Source organism: Lathamus discolor, chromosome 1 (genome assembly GCF_037157495.1).
Source record: "Lathamus discolor isolate bLatDis1 chromosome 1, bLatDis1.hap1, whole genome shotgun sequence".
NCBI classification, from domain to species: domain Eukaryota; kingdom Metazoa; phylum Chordata; class Aves; order Psittaciformes; family Psittacidae; genus Lathamus; species Lathamus discolor.
Genome location: NC_088884.1, coordinates 17,577,743 through 17,600,813, shown reverse-complemented (window position 1 = coordinate 17,600,813; position 23,071 = coordinate 17,577,743). Strand labels below are relative to the sequence as shown.

Below are 23,071 nucleotides of genomic sequence, written 5' to 3'. Positions count from 1 at the left end.
AGTAACAAGACACATACCACAAAAGGAAGAATTCATGGTATTAAAAAACGCTGTTAAGTGCAGTTTTAACTGCACATGGGGTGCACATGGAATCCACATGGAATCTTTCGTATACCCAGCAGTCCTCTGATTAGCTCAAAATACGGTTCAGATGCAGTTGCTCAGTGATGGGATGGCTCACAGGTATTACTAGAAGTTTGACAGCTAACATCTTTAGGGCTTTTTTCTATTAGGTGGAGGCATTGGGCATTTCAGGGGTGAAGGAAGGGGTTGGCAAGCATTTTGTTCAGACTGTGTTTCCAAATGTACTTACACTTCTGTTAAGTGGGATTATTTCCACCACTAATAAGATTTCTGTGATACTGCCCTTGAAAAGATTTTGTTACTTAGCCTTACTATTCCTTACTTCTCCACTTCAGTGAGAATTTGCATTAATGAAGCCATGAAGCCACTTCAGAGGACACTGAACCATAGTTTCTGTTTCAAGACATGCATTTTCTTTCACTAGTAGATCTTGCCATTTGAGACAGCAAAAATTCAAATTCTTTTTCCCATCAATTTGAAGAAAAGATCCCCGCATATGGATGCCTTTTAAGCTAACCTTGGAGGTTAGCTTGTATTTTATGGATCACCTATTTCAGATGCTTATAATCATGATTGCGAACACTCAAGTGAACAGCATTTGGGTTAAACATGGGCTTTCTGCCAGCAGCATTTTTAGCATGGTACACTGTTCAGGAATAGTGTTCAAAATGGCATAAACCACACATGAACAGCAAGTGTCTTGAAGAAGAGTCAAATAAACAAAGGTTATTTTAACCTACATATAAAAAAAGTGATATTTTCCTCTTCAGCTTCCAAACTCACTTGGGCTTATGCAATGAATTTCAAGGTCCTTTATTCACTTTCATGTTGTTCCAGTGCCTCTTTCAAATTCTCTGTTTGAGAAGGTATCCCAGTACAGTTGTGATAAGGCAGGAAGAAAGGAAAGAGATTCCTTCAATATCTGGCCCCTGAGCTGTGCCCTCACAATTCTCACCCCCATGAGCACCCGGAGCTTCAGATGAGAATGTCCCTGCTGAGAGGCCTCCCTCTGTAAGTCATCAAATTAAAGTCATTTTCCCAGAACAGTAAGAACACAATGATTTACATATCTATGAGGGAATTGGAGGAGAATGCTAAAGAGCTTTGCATGCATTAAGCAGGTAAGCTCTGCAGCCCTGTGAGGTTTTGTTCTTCTCTGACAGTAGTGCAAATTGAGATGCAATTGAGTGGACTGGACCTGGGGCCAAAGCCTGCAGATACATTGTTGTTTAAAGATGCAGCGAGGTTCCTACTTGCCATACCATTGGATACCTAACTTCTCTTGATTACAGATGAATATTCATGCAATGGCCTTTTCTGAATCCTTAGACTTAGGTAAAATTAGGGCCTTGGGTGATCCTGTGGAGATCTGAAAGACCTTAAAGAATTTTCCTTTCTGATTTGTCCTGTCCAAGATAAACTGCAGGTTGTGTGTGTTGGGTCTCTCTTCCTGCGCTCTGGAATTTGCGTCACTCTTTAAATTTGACTTGTGAAGTACCTGGCTTGTTATAAGGCATTGCCCAATTCGTCCTGTGGGGTACCAATTGCAAACAGTAGATGGCAATCTGGGCTATGTGCATTCCCAAATTGAGAAAGAGTGAGCATTGTTATTATGTTCTCCACTGACGTAGAGAAGTGCTGTGTTTGGTTTTCTTCTTTTGCTTCATTCTGCTGCCTGTCATGGACAAGACTGAAGCTTGAGCTGTGCAGCTCATTCTTTTTCATCTTGCCATCTTTGAAGCCCTCCAGGTGTTGCCCAAAGCTGTAAGTTGATCGTAAATGTCAGGAGGTGTTTGCTTGCATTTGCCTTCTCTGTTCCAGCAGTTCTGCAAATGTTATGGGGCATCTTTCGCAAATGAAGCTGCTGTGTCACTAGTGAAGTGGCACAAGTGTTGCTTTGGATCTTTCTGCGTAGATAAAAAGCCTTGAAGGTCTACCAGTATCTAACAGCAGGTTTCTGCTTTTAAGGACTCTCACAGTCATTTCTTTGTTCTGGAGGCATGGGTGAAATGTGTATTTGGAAATTTAGATTTCCCTGCTCTAGAACTGGGAATTTCAAAGTAATGGGGCTTTGTACTTTACAGACCAGAAATGATAAGCAATGAGGTATGAAATGGGGTATTACTGACATTACATGAATAATGTGATATGTATCCTTAACAGCTTTAATAGCTGTTAAATTAGTTTTTATCATGATTCAAATGGCACAGTTTCATGTAATGTAGAATCATAGTCTCTGGGAATGGGACTTAAAAGGATCCCTCTGGGAAGGATTTTCAGTTCTTTTAAGCTGTGCTACTGACTGTGATAGATATGGGAAGATGCCTTCTACTTAAGGGTTTGGTGGGAGTTTTTCTCTTACTAATTATTATTCTTAGATGAGCCTGCCATGCTTTCAGCTTTGCTGAAAACAGTCTTTATTTGAATGCACAAATACAAGTTAAACTGGGCTTTCAATGTTCCTGGCTGCTCCGTTGTCCTCTGTATTAGACATGGCAAGATTTCTTGACTGGATGAGGAACTGTACACGTAATACCTATTGAAGGCACATACAGCTCTGTAAGCCCAGCCTGCCCTTGCAGCCAGGGAGGGCCACAGCCTCTCCAGGACTGCATCAGGAACAGCATCACATCACCTGCAAGTTAAGGGCATGATCCTTCCCCTCACCTCAGCAGCTGGGAGGGCCGCAGCTGGGAGGGCCACAGCTGGAGTGCTGGGCCCACTCCTGGGATCCCCAGTATGAAAGAGACATGGATATACTGGAGTGAGTCCAGTGAAGAGCCACAAAGATGCTGAAGGCCTTGGAGCAAGTAAGTCATGTGGAGAAGGTGAGAGAGCCAGCATTGTTCAGCCTGGAGAGCAGAAGGCTCAGGAGGATCTTCTTCATATGTATAAATACCAAGAGAAGGTGGTGAGTGGAGCTTGTGCATTGAGATGAGGGCAGGGAGATCACTCACCAGTTACCATCATGGGCAAAACAGGCTAGGGGAAAATTAGTTTAACTTACTGCAAGTCAAACCAGAGAAGGATAATGAGAAATAAAAACTCAATCTTGCAACACCCGAAGTTGCACTCCAGGTTTTTTTTCCCCCTTATCAACGTTACCCAGAGGTGCTACCACTGTTGGTGATGGGCTTGGCCTTGGCCAGCAGCAGGTCCATTTTGGAGCTGACTGCATTGGCCATCCCCGTAGTCCCCTTCCTTCCACCCCGCCCCCAAACTTTGCCACACAAACCCGACAGGGTTCCCCATGTCCCTTTCCAACTTTGTCTGTTGTGTCATTTTGTATAATGACACAGTGGTTAACAGAGAGAAATGATGGATCCAATGTGAATTCATGTAAGGCCGGCACAGAGTGCACGGTTTGGAGAAGGAATCTGGGCAGCGATAAAGCTGGAATGCAGATGTGGTAAATGACTCTTCTGGAGAGAAGGAAACAACATTCATGAGCTGCTGGTGTGGTTGCCACAGGTGAAAGAGCTACTGTTAATATAGAAGGGTATCAGAAAAAACAAATGGGTCAGCTTTTTCACTGCAAGCCTGAGAAGGCTGATAGCAGAGAGGATTGTAGCCTCTGCTCAGAGGGGTCTAAAACACGGCTGGAAATTCGCTTTCTCTTCCTGGTGTTCCTCTTTCTCTTCTCTGCTAAATGATCCAAGGTCTCATAAACTTCAGAAGCTGAAGATGGCCAGCAGCTGAAAATCGGAGTGTGCTTTTGTTCACACTGACAGTATCACATAGATGTTGAAGGCTGATCTGTTGCTCTTAAAACCTGCTGGAGTTAATAACTGGAACTGTAGTTGCCTCTGGGCAGGCAGTACTGCCGAGAAGCAGCAATGTGCTCTACACTTCAACTGCTCTTAACCCGAGGTCTTTGCAGCGAGCAGTTTTTCTGATAGTGGGGGGTGGTTGGTTGGGTTCCTTGGGAGTGTTTGGGTTTTGTTTTGTTGGGGTATTTAAATTAAATTGGTCAGTAGGTGACTGTTACCTCCTTGAAAGTTGGCACAGCTCTTGATTTTTGAGTTTCTTAGTGAAACACGACATGCTTACATCTGGATCCCAGGAAGTCGTACTGAGCAGCAGCCTGGGCGACTGATGTCTCCTCTGCACAGTCACGGCTGTAATGGTGCTGCCTGAAGAACGGGTCTCAAAGGATGCTTCCTAGTTTGTTTTTCCGGGGTTTCCACCTGGAGTTGACAACTGAAGGCATCTTTTAGGAACGAGAACTGTGCAGTCCCTAAGTTACTTAGCAACCTGCAGAGTTTGTCTGTGTTACGGCTAAGGACTTGGAACTGGGGCATCTCCATGTAGTTAGCGGTGGATCGTTGTTTGGAACAGCTGCTATCCCGTACTTGCCATACAGAGATGATACTGAGTCAAAAAGCTGTTGAATTCCTTGTTCCTGAATTCGCTTCCAGCCCCGGAGGCATTGCCCCGCTCCCCGGCCCAGCCCCTTCTCGCCCCCCAGTCCCTCTTTCGTCTCCCTTGGCCGGGCCGGGCCGGGAGGCGGCAGCGGGTCGTGTCCCCCCGGAGCCCGTCGGGCGCTGAGTCGGGGCGGGGCCGCCCCGGGGGGCGCGTCCCCGGTGCCGGGTGGCGAGGGGCGGCCCGGGCCCGTCAGTGCTCTCCGCGCTTCCCCGCTCACAGCGCGGGCAGCTCCGTTCTGCGCTCGGTGCCTGCGGGTGCGCAGCAGCAGAGCGGCATCGTGCAGGCTCCGAGGGGTACCAAGAGGTCCTGAGCAGCCGCCGAGCATCCGCGGGCGCTTTTGAGCTGAGCGTCTGCCTGTAGGGTCATTGGAAAGCAACTGGCTCTCGGGATCCCTTGCCTAATCAGAGGTGTTACCTCCTCCTCTTCCCCCAGTGTCTCTTGACATCATTTCATCCATCAGAGTTTCAGAGGAAAAAAACCGAACCCACCCAGTCTGCGAGCAGCCCGCACCAGCCCCTCAGTTCTGCCGGGACTGCCGGGAAGAGCTGGAGCAGGGCAAAGATGAGGGATGGGAGCGGGGCTGAGCTCCTTGTCCTGAAGGACTGGGCGCGGGGCGAATCGAGAGGAAGCCGTGGCGATGGGCCGGCCGGCACCCCCCGAGCCCCGGGCGGGCACCAGTGAGCCCCGCGGCCACGCGTGGGGAGGCGGCGGCGCTTGACCCACGGGAAACGAGGAGCCCTCGAGGTGCGTGTGCTCCTGCCGGCCCTCGCTGTTCCATGGGACTTCTGCTCCCCGCGACAGACCTGATGTGGAGGGAAGCGTTTCTAACATGAACTTTCTCCCTGGGATCTGGTGGTCTCTTCCCCTGGTCTTGGTCTGGGCGACCCCACCGGTCAGCTCCTCATGGTGGTAAGCTGTGCAATTCCAGGAATTTTTATTTGCTCTTGGGGAAGGTGGGGTCGGATTAATTGTAAATGAAGGAAGTGGGGGGTAGGGGGAGCCTCTCCCTCTCAGGCTTGTACAAGCGGAGGTCGCTGCTGCCAGCTGCTCCGGTCCAGCAACCCCGGCTTTACAGCGAGCGGGATTAGACGGGCTCGGCATCTCCTTCCACACGCCATCCCTTGCTCCGCGGCCGCCGCCTCCTTCATAAGCGCAGAGCAGATGCGGGGCCGAGCTGGCGGAGGGGTGCGGGGGGCCCGGCCGGGCTCGGCCCGGCGGGGCCACTGGCACTTTCCGGCCGGCGCTGCCAGACCCGACCCTACCCGAGGCGGAGCCGCCCAAGGGGCGCGGAGCGCTGTCTGCCAGCGGCTTCCCCGCGCCCCTCGGGGAGCTGCCTGCAGCAGGGGTGGGTTTTACCGGTATTAACGATTTTCTCCCTCTCCTCGCTCCCCCATCCCCTTCCTCCTGTCAAGTCTGCCCAGCGGGTACGGCGGACCCCGTCCCGATGACTCGCCGTCTCGCTGCGGGGCGCCCACGGGAGCCAGCAGCGAAGCGGGCCCGTAGGATGGGTTGGGGTGGAGACATAGACCCGCCCTGCAACCCCGACCAGGGATGGGGACCCCGACCAAGCCCGCACTGAAAAGTCTTGGCGTGGGAGAGGAGTTAAACCGCCCCTGTAAACCTGGGGAACACATTTAACCTTGACACCGGCTGACGCGGGACCAAAGCCTGATTTATCAGATTGGGAATATTTCAGTGGAATTATTATCTGTGTCCACGGCCGTATGAACGTTATTTATGGCGATGGCTTTTTGTCATGGTGTCTTTTTAACTGCCACTTAAACACTTCATTCTTTTCTTCTTTTGAAGTCACGGCTTTAACGATTTTACGACCGTATAAGCTAATGAAAATGCAAGAAAAGGACATTTTCTCGTGTTTGATCCCTTCAAATGACACCTATAGGAGCTTGGGTTTTATAAAAGGTACCTTTCGAAACATTTCAGGACTAATAGAGACCATCTGGACACAGATGATGTAATTTAATTTTGTCAAGGTTTGGTTTTAGGTTTTATGTTTTAAGTGCTGCGCGGGGCTGTAGCAGCGGGGCTGGGGGCTCCCCTCACTGCTCCTTCGCCTTATTAAAAATCGCAGCACCGGGGGCTGGTTTCAAAGGATTTCCAGCGAGGCGGCGGAGGCAGCTGCAGCCCGAGGAAGGCTCCTGCCCCCGTTGCCCCGGCGCTGCCCTGTTCCTTCCCTCCCGCAGGTACATGGGGGCCGTGGGCTCGTCGCGGGTGATGTGCGACAACGTGCCGGGGCTTGTGAGCCGGCAGCGGCAGCTGTGCCGGCGGCACCCCGAGGCCATGCTCTCCATCGGCCGCGGCGTGGCCGCCTGGACGGCCGAGTGCCAGCACCAGTTCCGCCGGCACCGCTGGGACTGCAACGCCCTGGAGCGGGGGCAGCGCCTGCTCGGCCGCGTTCTGCAGCGCAGTGAGTCCCGCGGGGCGCGCGCAGGGCGGTGCCGGGGAGCGGCGGGGCTCGCAGCCTCCGCGCAACTCCCGCCGGCTCCCCGGCGCTGAAAGGGGCTGTGGAGGGTCGGCGCGGAGATAAAGGGGGTTAGGGACGGTCACTGCTGGGGTGCCCGCTAACACCCTCCTCCTCCCCTTCCCCTTGTCCCCAGCGTTCGTTTTACAGTTGGGAGGAAGGGAAGGAGAAAGGCAAAACTGCCCTCGCGTCTCCCAGTCAGCAGGACAAGAAGCGCTGCTTTGCTTAAAAACCTGTGTCAGAGCAGACAGGCATGGGAAGGGCTCAGGAAGGGGGATTGCCGTATTCGGGGCTGGTCCTGCGCTTCCCACCTTGTCAGTTTTTTTGGTACCTCATGGGCCCCAAAAACATAAGTTAAGGGCCACAGAGGAACTGAGGTGCCAGAATGCAGCACTTGGGCAGAAGGCTTTCCAGCCCGTCCCATCGAGGGGCACCAGTACTTGTGGGGGTGTGTGTGTGTGTATGTGTGTGTGTGTGTGTGTGTGAAAGGGGCAGCTTGTGTCCAAACACGATCCCAGCGTGTTGGGATGGCAGACGCCGGGATGACAGATGTTAACCCTTTCCACAGCTGGTTGTCGCTGGAGCATTTCTCTGGGGAAGGCTGCCTGTGAGGTGTGGGGTGAGGTGTGGGGTCTGTGCCTGTTCCAGGGCAGCATGGCCCTGCAGGCTCTCAGCCCTCTGTGGGGGTTTGACTGCTCATCCCTCAGATCAGGCTCCAGGAGAGATAAGCAGGGACACATCTGGTAGGTCTGAGCCAGGCTGTACAGACCCCCAGCATCTGAGGACTGCAATGCGCTTCCCACCTTGCAGGAGGACAGTTACACAGGGCGTTGTTACTATCTAAATGTTGAACTAAGGCATCTAGTGAGCCTTCAGACAGTTTATATGGTCCTTTTGACTCAGAGATGGCCGAAATCTGTTACTGTGCCAGGATGTCCTTACCCAGGTGATAAACATGCTAAGATTCCTCTGAACTGTGGCTCCTTTCACCAAACTCTATGCCTGTGCACACAGCTGTGGTGCACAGCTGGTGGGGCCAACCCTGCCCTGGCATGCTCGTCCCTGGGATGTTCCCAGCATGGTAACAGCCTCTCCAGGCTGTGAGCAGCATGGTGCCTGCAAGGAGAGGAGGATGAAGGTGCCCTGGGACCAGTGCCTCACCCACCCGTGGGGATGGAGAGGAGGATAGGAGGGACTGGGCATGCTGACCTTAGCAGTAGGATTTCATCCAAGGAGCATCATCCGGTGCCAGGCTCTGCTGCTGGCTCCCATAACCAGCTTCATGTTCCCTTACAGATGTTAGCAGTAACATCACCCATCAGCTGAAGTGTTTGATGAAGTTTGTCTGACATTCAGGAAAACACATCCAGCAGAACATGGCCTAATGCTGATGAGCCTATTTCATAAAAAAACAGCAAAAATGCAGTTTTTTCCAAAAGTGAAGTTTTCACTGTTAGCTCATGGGAGAGAATTAAGGCATGAAGTTTCTGAGCTCTGCGCTGAGCCTGATCAGGCAGAGACTGTAGCTTGGTATTGCTCTAGTTTAAAATGGAATGTTTTTGATTAGTTTAATAAACCCAAATGAAACATTTCTCTTCCAAAGACATCAAGAGTTTCTTTTTAATTAACACTAAAAAGCCGTGATGTTTCTCTATATGTCTTCTCCCAAACAAGTCTTCAGAAGAGCATGGTCTGTAACAAGCCATGGTATTCTCTGCCTGATTTTGAAGGTGGGGTAGGGAAGGCAGGGTTTGTCCAGGCTTTTTGTAAGCTTTTAGTTGCCATTTGCTGATGGTTTGCACAGCACATGGATGTTCAGGGCCTTTTCCTATTTGCAACATCTAGAGGTGCCTGGAATAGAGGTACTAAATGATAGGATATACAGTGTAATGCTGCCCCTACAATAAAACCACAGATAATATTCACTCTTTGGGGTCCTGCTTTTGTGCTAACATTACCTATGGCTTACAAGTCCTCTGCATGGGTCTTTCTCACTGCTAGGGGGGCTTAGATGCACAGAAATCTATTTCTCACCTTTTCCATGCTAAAACCTTTAAAGTATGAAAATATCCCATTACTATAGAGTTGTGACGATATACTATAGCTCTGTATTGTAAATTACTACCTCCTAAAATAAACATAAGCAATTACTGCATTGAAATACATTCCCAATAGCCTAAAAGTAGGCACAGTCTAGAAATGCAGATAATCTTTGGTATAATAAAGTATCTTCATTAAGTGGAGGGAAAACTGCCCAAGCAGCTGGCGTGAACAAGTCACAGCTGCCAGGCCAAATCCTGCCTCAAGCATGACACAAGCAGTGCCACTGATTTAATGGAACTTGTTTGTGTGAATTACGGTTACCGGGCTTGGTTCTGGGCAGAAAATCTAAATTTCACTTCTTTTCAGTAAATAACAGCCAGGATTTCCCCCTGCTGCCTTTTAAGCAGGAGAGTTTATTCCGAGTGCTTTGGAAGAGGAAAAGCTGGTTTCAGGCCTTATTTGCAGTATTTCGCAGCGTGCATGCTGTTTCAGAGTCCCTGATTAATAATTTCTTAAACCTATCTCTGTAACAGCACTTCATATATTCTCTAAATTGATGAAACATGATAGAAATACCAGCTGTCCTGTTCACATATCTGTAGAGAGCAACCGATCCATGAAAGTATATTAATCAATATCAGAAGCAAGCATTTAATGTTTTCCAACTCTAACACTATATTGATGAGCTTTTACCAGGGAGGGGTCCAAGTTTAAGCCATGACTAATTCTGGCTCCAGGGAATGTGTATTTGTGTGATTTCAGCCCAGTTTTATCTTCTGCTTAGCAAACAAGTCCAGGCTGACTGGCTGGGCTGGGGATAGCTGCTCAAAATAAGTACCCCAGTGGTTTTAAAGTGACTTCTTTTTGTTTCAGGTAGTCGGGAATCTGCTTTTGTGCATGCCATCTCCTCCGCTGGAGTTGTTTTTGCCATCACCAGGGCATGTAGCCAAGGGGAGCTGAAATCCTGCTCCTGTGATCCCAAGAAGAAAGGCTCTGCCAAGGACAGCAAGGGCCATTTTGACTGGGGTGGCTGCAGCGATAACATTGACTATGGCATTAAATTTGCCAGAGCTTTCGTGGATGCCAAAGAACGGAGAGGAAAAGATGCAAGGGCACTGATGAACCTTCACAACAACAGAGCTGGAAGGAAGGTGGGTATCCATCCAGCAGATGCCTGGAGATGCTCTCAGAGAGTTCTCAGGGGTCTGGGGCAGGTAAGGGTTGGCTCTGGCTGACAAGTCTCAGTAGTCAGGAAGAAGTATGGGATGAGCAGGAGCCTGAGGTGGTGTTTCTCCTTTGGAGGCTCAGTGTGGCAGAGATCTCCAATCAGATTACATTCAACTGCTTAACAGTGCTCCTGTCTGAGTCTGTTCATTGGCTCTTTGTGTGAGAAGATAAGCAGGAGTCCAAGTCATTGTAGCATCAGTTTGCATGGAGAAACCTTCATGCAAACCTCCATGTTTCGATCCTTACATATGGAAGGGTTTTACTTTTGGTTAATACAGAATAGAAATTCCTAAGGGAGGCTGAAGGCCAGACTGAAGAACGGGCTTGACTATTAAAGAGCAAACTCAAAATAGCATTAGAGGAAAAAAAAACCATCATGTCCCTTCATGTATGCACACAGTAAACCTGAACACAAAATGAGCAGAGAGAAAATACAATGACTTCCCTTTTTCAGACAATGAATCCAAAATGCATGTCCCTCTAAACGGCGTTGTCCTTGCGGCATGACCTGCTCTAAACAAACCCCTTTTCGAAACGTTGTATGAAAATGCCATTCCAGAATTTCATAAAAAGACTCTTTACTTTTTTGTTGTAGGGGAGTGGGAGTAGGAGTAGTTGCTGGGTGTACCGGCAACTGCTGGTGCGAGGGCTTAGGAATACATGCGCTCACATTTCATGGTGATAGCTGTAAATAGTAAGAATAGGGCATGAAACTGGAATATGCTATGCCATTCTTCAAAACATAATCAAAATCTGCTCCATTCATGACAACCGGAATAGCACACAAGAATATTTCATAGTGCTGGACCAAGCCCTTCTCAAATGATCATAGAGGCTTCTTTGTCTTTGGTTTTCCTTAACGTATATTCAGTAGGAAGGAAATTGATCAAATTCTGATCTTTTTGTATTAAGAAGTTCCCTTTATAAACTGTAAAGTTATTCTATATTAACTATCCCTTATTAGAAGCAAAGATCTAATTTTAATGGATTGCACTGCAAGTAGATGATTTTCCTGATAAGTGTTTCTCCTTTGACATCTTTTCTTCATCTGTTTATTACCAGCAGTTGTAATGAATATGTAGTATAGACAGGCAAGCTTCATTATTGAATGATACTCATATGCAATACTATGGCTGTATTTACGTCACTGTCCAAAAGAGACTGCAGCCTTCAACACAAGCAAAGACTTCATCAGGGTGAATTAGCTCCATGATAGGAAGCACTTCCTGTAATAGCTGAGTATCTTCATAAGTTTAAAAAATACATATCATAGAATCACAGAATGGTTCGGGTTGGAAGGGACCTTAAAGCTCATCCAGTTCCAACCCCCTGCCATGGGCAGGGACACCTTCCACTAGAGCAGGTTGCTCAAAGCAGTAAAGAATTTCCTCCCAATATCTGATCTAAATCCACCCTCTTTCAGTTTAAAGCCATTCCCCTTGTTCTATCCCTACAGACCATTGCAAAAAGTCCCCCTCCATCTTTCTTGTAGGCCCCCTTTAGGGACTGGAAATCTGCTCTAAGTTCTCCCCTGAGCCTTCTCTTCTCTGGGCTGAGCAAGCCCAACTCTCTCAGCGTGTTTTCACAGGAGAGGTGCTCCAGCCCTCTGAGCACCTCTGTGTTCTCTTCTGGACTCACTGCAATGGTATATGCCAAATAGTAAGGCAGCATTGGTAAGCAGGTAGGGTTTTTAGAAAAAGACAAAATTTTCCTTAATAATTACATTAGATTAAAAATAACACATTCTCAAATGCTGTAGGCCCTGCCTTACAGAGAGGTGTGCTCTTCTGTATCCACCATGCAATAGTGTAGGTTTAGCTGTGCAAGGATCTCACAGCCTCAGCCTGCCCACAAGCCTGGCATTTGGATCTGTACGAGACCAGCAGCACGCTTGGCATTTTCTCACCCCCAAAAGGGGTTTGGATAGGTTTCTTTTAAAAGTAGACTATTCAGTTTTTACTAACTCAAAAATACTTAGAATCAATATTTATAATATTCCCGTATGACTCATACAAAATAATATGCTGTGTATCATTATGGGAACATTACTGACAAAAAATTTGCAAGTCCTGCGCTCCTATGTATGTGCTTCTTCCACTGTTCCAGCAAGTTGTTCTGAACATACAAGCAGTTAAACTGATTTCTTCTCAGATAATTAAAACCAAGCATCTGCTTAAATCCCAGTTCGTGATAGTACTGTTGGCAATGAAGTGGGGCTGTGGGAATGCCAGTGACTTCTTTGAAGTAGTCATATTGTTTACAAGTTGCAAAGAAAATTAAAAGCGCTTTGGTTCTAAAATACAATTCTCACTTTATAGCTTAATGCCTGACTGAAAAACACTGCCCTGCTGTGCATCAGTCTCGTTTCTAATCATGGACCTTTCCTCTCTCTTACTTTCCTCCCAAGATGCTGGTCTTCTTGCACAAACTCTAAAATGTCCATATTCCATGAGCCCTTACGGCGTAATATTTATAGATCAAATATCAGCATCTTCAAAGTTACAAATGAATTATTTATTGTCTATGAACCGATCTGCTGTTCTCCAGCATCATACAGGTAGCCTGAATGTCTGAGCTGAAGCTGTAATGGCTTTAGTGCTATCCAAACATTAAATTAATGATGAAGGCGATCTCTCCGGTGCAAGCTAATGAAGGGCTTATTCTAAAATGTTTGCTTGAAGGTTTATAAGCATTTAAGATCTATTGTATTTTAAACTTTTGCATGGATGCGATGCGGAGCCCAGGGGGGATGCTTTGCACAGTCTCTGTAAAATTATTTGAATACAAAATGCCTATAAATTTCTGGGCAATATTTGAAACACTATTCAGGGCAGGGGGCAGCTTTGTGAATCTGAGCTAGAGAGGGGCAGCATGGCAGTGCTTCAGCAGGAGCAGTGCGGAAAAGAGGTACTTTGGGCTACCGAGAGGCTGAGTGATTCTGTCCACTTCCCAGACCTCTTCCTCCTGTGCAGCCTTTGTCCTAGCGTTATGGAGCATCCCGACGCTCGGGACGGCTTGCAGGAGTGAGGAAGATAAGCCCACCAGCCGGAGGCTTGTGTGTAGGGTTGAGTCAAGCAATGAGAGCAGGCCAACCATGTGGGGATGACTTGATGTTACCAGTGGGTGTCACTACAGACCGTGATTTGGAGACCTGCGGGCCTGCGAGCCTGGCATTGCAGGATGAGCGGAAAAGAAATGACACGTTGTTTCACCTGTGTATATTTTGCTGCGTTTCTAAACAGGCCGTGAAGCGGTTTTTGAAACAGGAGTGCAAATGTCACGGTGTGAGTGGATCATGCACTCTAAGGACCTGTTGGCTGGCCATGGCAGACTTTAGGAAAACGGGAGATTATCTGTGGAAGAAATACAATGGAGCGATTCAGGTGGTCATGAATCAAGATGGCACGGGTTTCACTGTGGCTAATAAGAGATTTAAGAAGCCAACTAAGAATGACCTGGTATACTTTGAAAGCTCTCCAGACTACTGTATCAGGGACAGGGATGTAGGTAAGCCTCTATCATTACACCTGAATGGTTTTATTTCAGACATTTGTACTTTGAAGGTCAAAACTTACTATTGAGTGTGTGTGTGTATGTGTATATGTATATGTAAATCCATGCATGTAATCAGCAGCAAACGGGCAGGAACACATTTTGGAAGGCCAGTTCTTTACAAGAAGACTAGCTCTTCGATACCCCTAGATGGAAACCAGACAGCAGTTCTAATACAATGCAGCAGTTTCTGCCAGGTGCTGAGGAACCCTGGAGCTGCTGCAAGGCAAAAGCTGCTTTTAGGGCAAGTTTGAGTTCTGCTCTGGAGGCAGGTCCATCCTTTACACAGCTCGTACATGCTTGTATCCCACAGCTCATTCCAGAGCCACCAGATGTAACTACATCAGTCCCAAGTCTGTGATGTCTCTATGTCCCCTTCTATCACATTTCTTCTTGTCCATACTGTTATACTACTGCTGCAGACACCCAAGAGACCAGCGTTCTCCTTTATCTGCAGCTGACTGTGGACCCCCTAGGTGCAGACACAGCTCTCCCCATCGATAATGTATGTGGTGCCACTGTCAGTATGTGGGACAGGACAGCTGGAGGACATGCAGATGGATGAAAGGCTAGAGGTCAGTGGGGCACAGCACACTGCATTGAGTGACACAGCTCTTTGCGGGACAGTGTTGGCTCCATCCATGATAACCATCACATTTTCTGAAGAGCTGTGCCAGCTCCAGTGGGAAGAGATGAATTTTCAGGGCTGCTGTTCGCATGGAATTTTTTCTGCTTTTGTAGTCTTCAAGAGAGACACACCTAACAGTGTTACAGGATTCAAGGAATTGCCAAGCACCAGGAATCCCGATGTCGGTTCATGACCCACGTATCGTATTTCCTGATGTAGCAATTAAGAACTAGCAACTAGAAAACCAGAAATTTGGAAAAGAGAGCCAGGCTGAGTAATGTATGAGGGATGTTGTGGAACTAATTAATAGGTTGTATAACATACCGGATTGCACCCTGTATGACATATCTGTAAGTATCTGGATAGCAACGCAGCTCAACTCCTTTTGGCGTTGCCGCATATTTACAATCCAAGTTTACTTGGCATAAGCATTGCAAAACAACTGCACTCAAATAAGAACAATATGTGAAATCCTCGTCGTGTACTGTTGACTTCAGTGAACCCAGAATTTCCTCCAGTACACTCGTGTTGTACAGTGTTTCTGGTTAGTTGAGTAGTCAAGGTAATTTTAAATGTTGTTTATGGCTTTTGCAGGTGATGCTTATTACCTGCACAAGTACATATTGTTCCTTGAGTAGTGGTTGATCTGTGAAGTCTAATACTTTAATCCAAGTGAATAAATGGGCATACTGCAGCACTGTGCAGGGACTAGCTTTGGAGATTAGGATGTATTCAGAATTTGAAGTTGCCTCATCCATTGTAAAACCTGCACTTTCTTTCCCGTGAAAAGGAGAGCCTGTACATGAACCACCTTTATGTCAAAACACCATTTAATAATCTCTTTGCGGTTAGCCTAATCTCATCTGTCAGCCTTGCTGTCGTGGAGGAGAGTGGGCATTTTCCCTGCAGTATGTTGCGTGCTCTTGCCTGATGCTGTCAAGCCTGCCCAGAGATGGCAGAGTCTGACATGTGCTTTGGCTCAGCTTGAGATAAGGCTGTGGGTGAGGCCGTGTTTCTTCCCTGCCCAGAATTCAGAGAATGTGTCTGTTTGGAAGAGCACATTTTTGGCAAGCTGTGGTAAACCTTTAGTGGGATGTGGGATGTCCTGCTGCCTGCGTGGAGCAAAGAGAGAATCTAAACCTCATTTGGCTTTGAAAGAGGTGATTTCTGCAGCTGAGCAGCATTTTTTCTTTATTACCTTTGGTTTTCCTCGTTGAGTGGTCCAGAGTGTCAGCCCTGTTAAATGGCTGGAAATGAAATGAGATTATGAAAGTCTGAGTTCGGAAATACGTGGGCAGAATCTCAGCATCAGCTAAATCTAATAACACAGCACTTCAGTATGCCCTTGAATACAGTTGTGCCTTCCATTCCTGGGGGAATTTAACTGATGTAGTGCTTCAGGAAACAATCTAACAAAAATCAAACAAAATATCTGGGGACTGGTTAGTACTGGGACTGAACAGGATTCCCACAGTAAAACTTATGAAGCGTCACAACTTGACCAGGAGACAGCTTCACAAACTGCAAAATGACCAAGCCAGTGTCCTCTGGGGCTTGTGTGAAGTAATTTACTATGGCCAGTAAATTGAAGGTGCCCAGGGCCTGTATCATCAGTGCCCTAACCAAAAACCCCACATACTTCATCTTCTGCCATAGGAGCTTTTAGCACTGGTTCTTCTTCCTGGTTGGCAGGCAGGCACTGGAGGGTCCTAGGGCTGAATATACCCCACTGGTCTGGCAGTATTTCTGGGGGAGGCAGCTGGATGTACGTACACGGATCACCCCTACAAGATGAAGAATGTGCTATTAATATTGCTTTTTCCTAAAGGAAGAGAGGAGTTATTGATTTTGGGAGAGATATAATATATGTAAATCACTGCTAGCATCTCAATAGCAAGAGAACGGAATAACCCAACCACCTCTTGTCTAGCATTAAGATTTCAGGGCTTTCAGAAAAGGACCAAAGGAAGATTACCAGAAGTGTTCCGAATTCATTTAACTCTGCTTACGTGGATGCTGAAACAACCTTTATTCACAATTTTGTACTCACAACCTGATAGAAACAGAGGTAGGACATCCAAGAGGGATATGAAACCCTTGCCATAAACTTACTAATTTTTTGCCACACTTTGCATGGTCTTCTCTTACATTATCATGAATTCCCAGCTCCCCAAACCAATGCAGAGTAGCCAGGACTGCACACGGGGAGACCTGTTATAAATTATAAAGCTGTGAAGCAAAATAAAACAAGGTCTATGCAAGCAGCAGTCCTTATGCTGTATTACTGTACCTCCAGATTACTCTGAAAAACGCCTCTTGCTTCTCTGCTTGTAAGCTTCAGTCAGTAGCAGTTGAAGTTTCGGAAGATTGCTGTCTGGCCATCCGCACAGGCTGGGTTGATTGAAAGCTGTTGTAAGTTTATCGTGCTTTGAATGTACTATTGGGTAAGTAGAGACCGTGTTATAACATAGAAGCCATAGCGTGGGCATCACCAGGTTGCTGGCCAAGCCTTCATTACAGGCTGCTGCCCATGCACACTGTGAAAGCAGTGTAATGTCTTCCTGCAAAAGAAAGCATTTCAGAACAGGTTTATTACAAATTAATTTGTACAAAACTCTCCAGGCAGTGTTTGAGTGAAGCCTCTTCCTGCAGGGAGACCCCCACCAGAGTGCGCAGCGCAAGCTGGGCTCAGCTATGTGCGTTGAGGTGGTGCATATGAGCGGGCAGATTGTGTCCCCAGGCCTGGACACCAGCGTGGAGGTGGTGGGTGAGCAGCAGGGCGGTGTTGGCGAGTGTGTGCTGACTGTTCACAACTGTTCTGGCGGCAGTGAGGCTTTGGCCATGTGGAGGTGGTAGTGGAGCAGAGGTAGGGCACATCTATGTATAGATGATCTTGAGCTGTTCCAGCAGTCCTTCAGGGCCTGCTGTAAACCCATGTGCCATGTGCTTTAAGTCATCTGCAGGTTTCTCCTGATGCTCACGTGGTCGTGGTTTGAGCACTTGTAAAGCCAGCATCGCTGCCTCTGCCTGTGCGTGGAGCGGGGGTCATGTACCTGGGTTGCGGTGGCTACTTTGTGTATCCCCAGTAGGCATCTGGGGTGCTGTGATGGTGTTTGAGAACCCTCCACACCCAGTCTCGTGGTGGAGAGCTCCGTGGAGATGCATGTGCAGTGCTACAGGCGGCCCCTGGAGCTGCGCATGGAGTGACAAGCAACATGCCCAGGGTCTGTTGCTTCCCTTCACGGCGGGGCCCTTCACAGCATTATTTTCCTGTTAATTTATTTCCCCTGCTGCCCAACATGAGCCATTTGCTGCGTTTTTGAGATGAATGGGACAGAGTCCAGAGCGAAAGAAAGGTGGGAAATTCAAGTATAGCCTGCACAGTACTGGTGCTGTGCAAGATGTGTTAGTGCTTCAGGTATGTAACCCATGGAGGGAAACCAGTCCTGATCTATGTTAGAAACTTCTCACTGAGATTAGCTACATACAGGCAGTTCCTGTGTGACTTCTTGGCTTGTGTCTTCCCCTTTACACATTGCAAACTTGTTGGGTGCAGTCCCAGCCCTGTGGAAGCTGACAGTGGAGCTCGCAATGACTTCCATCAGGGCAGCTCTCCTCCAAGCACCGTCCGGCCAGGGAGCAGTGCAGTCCCCCCAAAAGCCACTGGGAGTGGAGAGGTTATGGCAGCCTTCAGTGCAGTTGGAAACTAGAACGAGACACGTCTTCACTCTAAACTGAATCTATTGCTGGCCTGGGAAATCCCAGCCCCTCCAGCAAGGCTGCTACTGGTGTGCGCTGCCTGTTCTCTTCAGTGGAAACTGGTTATTGTTGTTGGGGATTTCACTGTTTTATTGGGGTTTTTTTGGGGGTGAAAGTCAAATAATCAACTTTATTGCTTAAAATCAGATTGTTAAGCAGTAGAAATAGAAGGCAGAATCTTGAGTTTTAAGGGAATAAATACATCTTAGTGCTTTAGGGTGGGAAAAAGGTGGTTTTCAACTTACCATATGTTTGCTTAAGAAAAAAAACGGCAAACCAAGAAGAAAAGGTTTGATGTATGGGCCATAAAGTTGGCAGTGTTAAAAGCTGAGGATGTTTTGGCAGGTATAATGTTGTGTTTCGGCATGGCAATTCCAAAGCTTGAAATAAACACAAAGAGGTTGCACGAAAGCTTTTTACAAGTTAGAACGTCCTCCTGCCTCTTAAATGCTGAGTAGGTGCATTGCAAAGGTCAGAAAACTGCCTTGTTTAGTTTGGTGTCTTCTGCTGCCTTCATCACCTGGGCATCTGAGTGCCCACTGAGGAGCACTGGCCGCTCGCTGTCAGTTACTGCTCATTTTCTTTCTCATGAGAGAAGCTGCAGAGATGCTGAAGATGCTGTCTGAACTGTTAGCAAACACTGGTTTTGCTCAGAAAATGAACCTTTGTATGAGCCTGCTTTCGTTTCTGTCACATTCTGTGCGTAATTTAGCCTCCTCTCCTAGTGGCACAGTAGATGTTGATGTATTGTAGGCAGTATCAGATGATAGCAGCTTCTGACTCTGTTAGCAGCTGAAATCATTTTGCATTTGAAGTCAGTGGTAAAACTCCTGTTGAAACCAGTGGGTATCTCCTGCTGAGGTTCTCCTTCACCGCTGTGCTATTTCCCCAAACATCTGGAAATGAGCATTTTGGAGTTGGAAACTAGCCTATGCCTCAGCTGAGGAATGTGGTCAGACCTTTCCAGGGCAGCTCCTACAGAGTGTGGGGGGACTGGGGTCTTCCGTCACCACCTGCAGCCAGGCGGGAGGTGAGCTGAGGTGGAAAGCAGCTTTGCTGTTCCTCCGATGGAGAAATGATGCTGGTCTGGCCACCAAATGACAGTGGCACAGTGAAGGATCCATTGAGCGACCAGCTTGTAGCACACAACCCACATGCAGAGAGAGGAACACCCAGTGTTTTGACATCTACCCCAAATCACAGTTGGAGATAACTGTCCTGGGTGTGCTGCATTACGCAGCCAAGGCACACCAGGACACTGGGGCTGGGCCTTGTCTGTGGGGTAAAGCAGGACGCAGAGCAAGGGAGGGGAGGGGGAGCGGTGCAGGGAGGTGAGCAGGAATTCACACCAAATTCCTGATGCAGAACATTAATCACAGCCGTGGCAAGTTTTGCCTTTGTACTTTCCTTTTGCTTTGAGCAGAGGGCAGGACAAGCACCTATAAAAGTGGTTATTCAGTTGTATTTTGTACAGTCTAGGATGCAATGGATATTGCTTTGGGCTGACAGAAGCACCAGCACTTATATTTATATGTCCCAGTGCTCTGCACAACATCGTGGATGGAGGAGAAGGTGGTGGCCGGGATGCAGGGTTTGTTTTGTTTTCTGCCCCAAGTTTCCTAAGGGACCACAGGTGGATCACATAGTTTTGCATCCTCGTGACTCCTCAGCCCATGCCTAGACTGGGGGCACCCGGGATCACAGGAAGTCTCTCTTGCCCCAGTGTGGAGTGATTCCTAAAAAAGGAAGAGCCTTTTGGCATCACTGTTTTGCCTGTTGCCCTGGTGCAGCTGGCCTTGCAGGGACAGCTGCATGGCAGAGGGCTTGCTAGGGGTGATGTCTGCTCATGGTGGTACTTCTCTGCCCCAGGTCCCTTTGCATGGGATCCAGGCACCTGCACTGGCTGTTGGGACAGGAGACCAGGAGTTACTGCTGGTTCCTTGGTGCGGGGCGAGCCCAATGCAATGTCACTGGTTTTTACATCCAAGTGAGGTGCTCCCCAAAACAGCAGAGACTTTAAAGCACTGTTCAGCTGCCTGCCAAAGATGCTACGCAGGGCGCTAGTCCCCGGCAACAGTGTGAGCAGGCTCGGATCCACAGGACATCTGGCATTTATCAGGCTGCTGGAGCAGGAGCCCATCTCTGGCTCTGTTCAGCTGTCTTCTTCCTCTGCCTTTTCCCTCTTGGGTAGCTCAGCAGGTCTCTGCCTTGCTGGCACAGCAGCACCTCTGCAGCTGAGGACCCTTGAGCTGGGGGCAGGTGGCCATGCAACACCCTTCTGCTCTGCCCAGAGACTTCATATTGAGGCTTTCCAGATGTATAGTTCTACTCAGTGAATATTTGAATATTTAAACAAACACAGGTGTAGAGGTTATGGGGGAGAAGGCAGAGATGCCTTCCAGGGACTCCAAACACTCCTCCGAGCAGCAGTCAAAGCCTGTCCTGACTTAGATGCAAGAGCCATGGTCTGAGAAGGTGACTTATGGAAGTCCATGAAACTACTCACTGCTGCAGTGGCTGGACTCAGGCCTGAAAAGACATGAAGTGCTGTAGGGGACAGAGAAACAACAAATACTGGTGTGTTGTGAACTGCTTCAAAACAGCAACATCACTGCATACAACCAGAAGTACACCACAGGGGAAAAAGAAAGAAAATAAGAATTTATGAAGCTTAGATTTTTAATAATTACAGCTTACTTACGGCTGATGATTTATTAAGATGGTTGCTATCCTCGCTCATGCAAATTTCAATTAACGTCTGCATGTATTCTTTTCTTTGAGAAAGTAAATTGTTGATGTTTGATGTACATCTGTGAATACACTTTGTAAAATGTTGCCAGTTAATTTTATGACCGCAATCAATATTTAGGGAATCCCATTTTGGCCAATAACATAAGAACGGAGCTATAACCAGGTGTAGGGAAAATGTCAGAACATTGGCGTAGATCCCAAAGTGTACCCTAAGATAAGCTTGTGTTAGATGAGCAGCTGCTCCTATGGGGTTCAGTTGCTGTTCGGGCAATGGCATGCCTTAAAGAGCCATTTTGTGCCACATGGAGATAGGCAGAGGCATTTCAGCCACTCCAGGGAGGTTTTAAGAACATGCAGAGACACCCCACTTCACACAGCCCTGGGGACTGGGTGCACGGCTGCCTCGGGGAGGGTACCTGCTTGCTGGAGAGGACAAAAGTGCTATGGAAAGATGAAGCAAAGCACGGTGATACTAACAGAATCAGGCAGCACCTGGAAGTGTTGGGTCCATTTTGCACCTTCTCAACTCCAGACCTGATCTCTAGGAGGAATCTGAGAGCAGTTTTACCTTATAGGTATTTATAGAATCATAGAATAGTTTGAGTCGGAAGGGACCTTCAAAGGTCATCTATTCTAGCTCCTCTTCAACAGATCAGGTTGCTCAGAACTACATCCAGCCTGTCCTTGAATGTCTCCAGGGATGGTGCATCCATCACCTCTCTGGGCAACCTGTGCCAGTGTTTTACCACCCTCATTGTAAAGAATTTCTTCTTCACATCCATTCTGAATCTCCCCTCTTTTAGTGTAAAGCCGTTACCCCTCATCCTATTGCAGCAGGCCCTGATAAAAAGTCTCTCCCCATCGTTCTTATAGGCCCCTTTAAGAACTGAGAGGCCACAATAAGGTCTCCCCACAGTCTTCTCTTCTCCAGGCTGAACAACCCCAACTCTCTCAGCCTTTCCTCACAGGGGAGGTGCTCCGTCCCTCTGATCATTTTTGTGGCCCTCCTCTGGACCCTCTCCAACAGGCCCATATCTTTCCAGTATTGAGGACCCCCGAGCTGAATGCAGTACTCCAGGTGGGGTCTCACTAGAGCAGAGGGGCAGAATCACCTCATTGGCGTGATACTGAATCCCTGGAGATGTGATGCTGAAGGATCAGATACACTGCAGGTTATGTCTCCTACCCCTATTTCATGTGTTCTGTCCTTCCCTAAAGCCCACCTCCTGACCTTCGCTGCGCTCCCATTGCAGGGTCCCTCGGGACAGCCGGCCGGGTTTGTAACCAGACGTCCCGCGGCATGGACAGCTGCGAGGTGATGTGCTGCGGGAGAGGCTACGACACGTCCCGTGTCAGCAGGATGACAAAGTGCGAGTGCAAGTTCCACTGGTGCTGCGCTGTGCGCTGCCAGGACTGCCTGGAAGTGGTTGATGTTCACACCTGCAAAGCACCAAAGAGCGCTGGCTGGATCTCCCGTACATGATGCGCAGGCTACTGGTGCTTGAGGACCACAGCTTTTGCTCTCCCTGGTCCGTGCAGGGAATATGCCCAAGGTCTTCTTTACTTTTACGTCAGTTTTGCCTTTGTCTTTCATTGCGCAGAAGCTGCTGAATAATCAATACAAATTCTGCAGCATTTGCTTCCCATTTCTGCATGACAGTGCTGCTGCTGAGTTGTCTCTGCGTAAACTGATGCAGCTCTGGAAGGATGTCCTTCTGGCAGGACTCTTCTGACCGACGTGCAACTCTCCTTCACACTCCTTGTGGCTATTTGTTCCTGCCATGAGGAACACGGTGAGATGCAAAGATGGGGCATTTTGTGCAAGACCACCACCACCAACTGCATGGCTGAGCTTGCTCAAACATCTTCTGAAGGATCTCGTGCTGGTCACAGTTACGCCTTGGATACCGAAGTGCTCAGGAATTTGAGCACCAGTTGGTGATTCCTCCGTGAGAGAAAATCTGGGGCTAGGCTGGGTGAATGGCTTTACAGGAGGGGCGTTCGTCCGTCCCCAGTGGACTGGAGTTTGCAGTAATGTGGCCACCTGAGGCCAACCCAGCCACCGCTGGCACACTGGCTTCCCGTGGGGCAGAAATTGGCCCATGGCGAAAAGCAAAGGG

General features: G+C 48.1%; 1 protein-coding gene across 1 annotated transcript; it reads left to right on the top strand.

The window, feature by feature from the left end:
- Nucleotides 1–4,929: 4,929 nt before the first annotated feature.
- On the top strand, nucleotides 4,930–22,498 carry WNT2 (Wnt family member 2). The gene is made up of 5 exons (XM_065664989.1): nucleotides 4,930–5,418; nucleotides 6,714–6,937; nucleotides 9,908–10,185; nucleotides 13,504–13,768; nucleotides 22,205–22,498. The coding sequence occupies exons 1-5, from the start codon at nucleotides 5,339–5,341 to the stop codon at nucleotides 22,432–22,434; spliced, it is 1,077 nt and encodes a 358-aa protein (XP_065521061.1). The 5' UTR covers nucleotides 4,930–5,338; the 3' UTR covers nucleotides 22,435–22,498.
- The last annotated feature ends 573 nt before the right edge of the window (nucleotides 22,499–23,071 follow it).

Bases quoted from the DNA above. Each gene is read 5' to 3' on its own strand.
- WNT2 (XM_065664989.1), top strand. From the start codon at position 5,339: ATGAACTTTCTCCCTGGGATCTGGTGGTCTCTTCCCCTGGTCTTGGTC. The intron at 10,186-13,503 runs GTGGGTATCCAT...GTTTCTAAACAG, and splicing joins ACAACAGAGCTGGAAGGAAG to GCCGTGAAGCGGTTTTTGAA. The intron at 13,769-22,204 runs GTAAGCCTCTAT...CTCCCATTGCAG, and splicing joins TATCAGGGACAGGGATGTAG to GGTCCCTCGGGACAGCCGGC.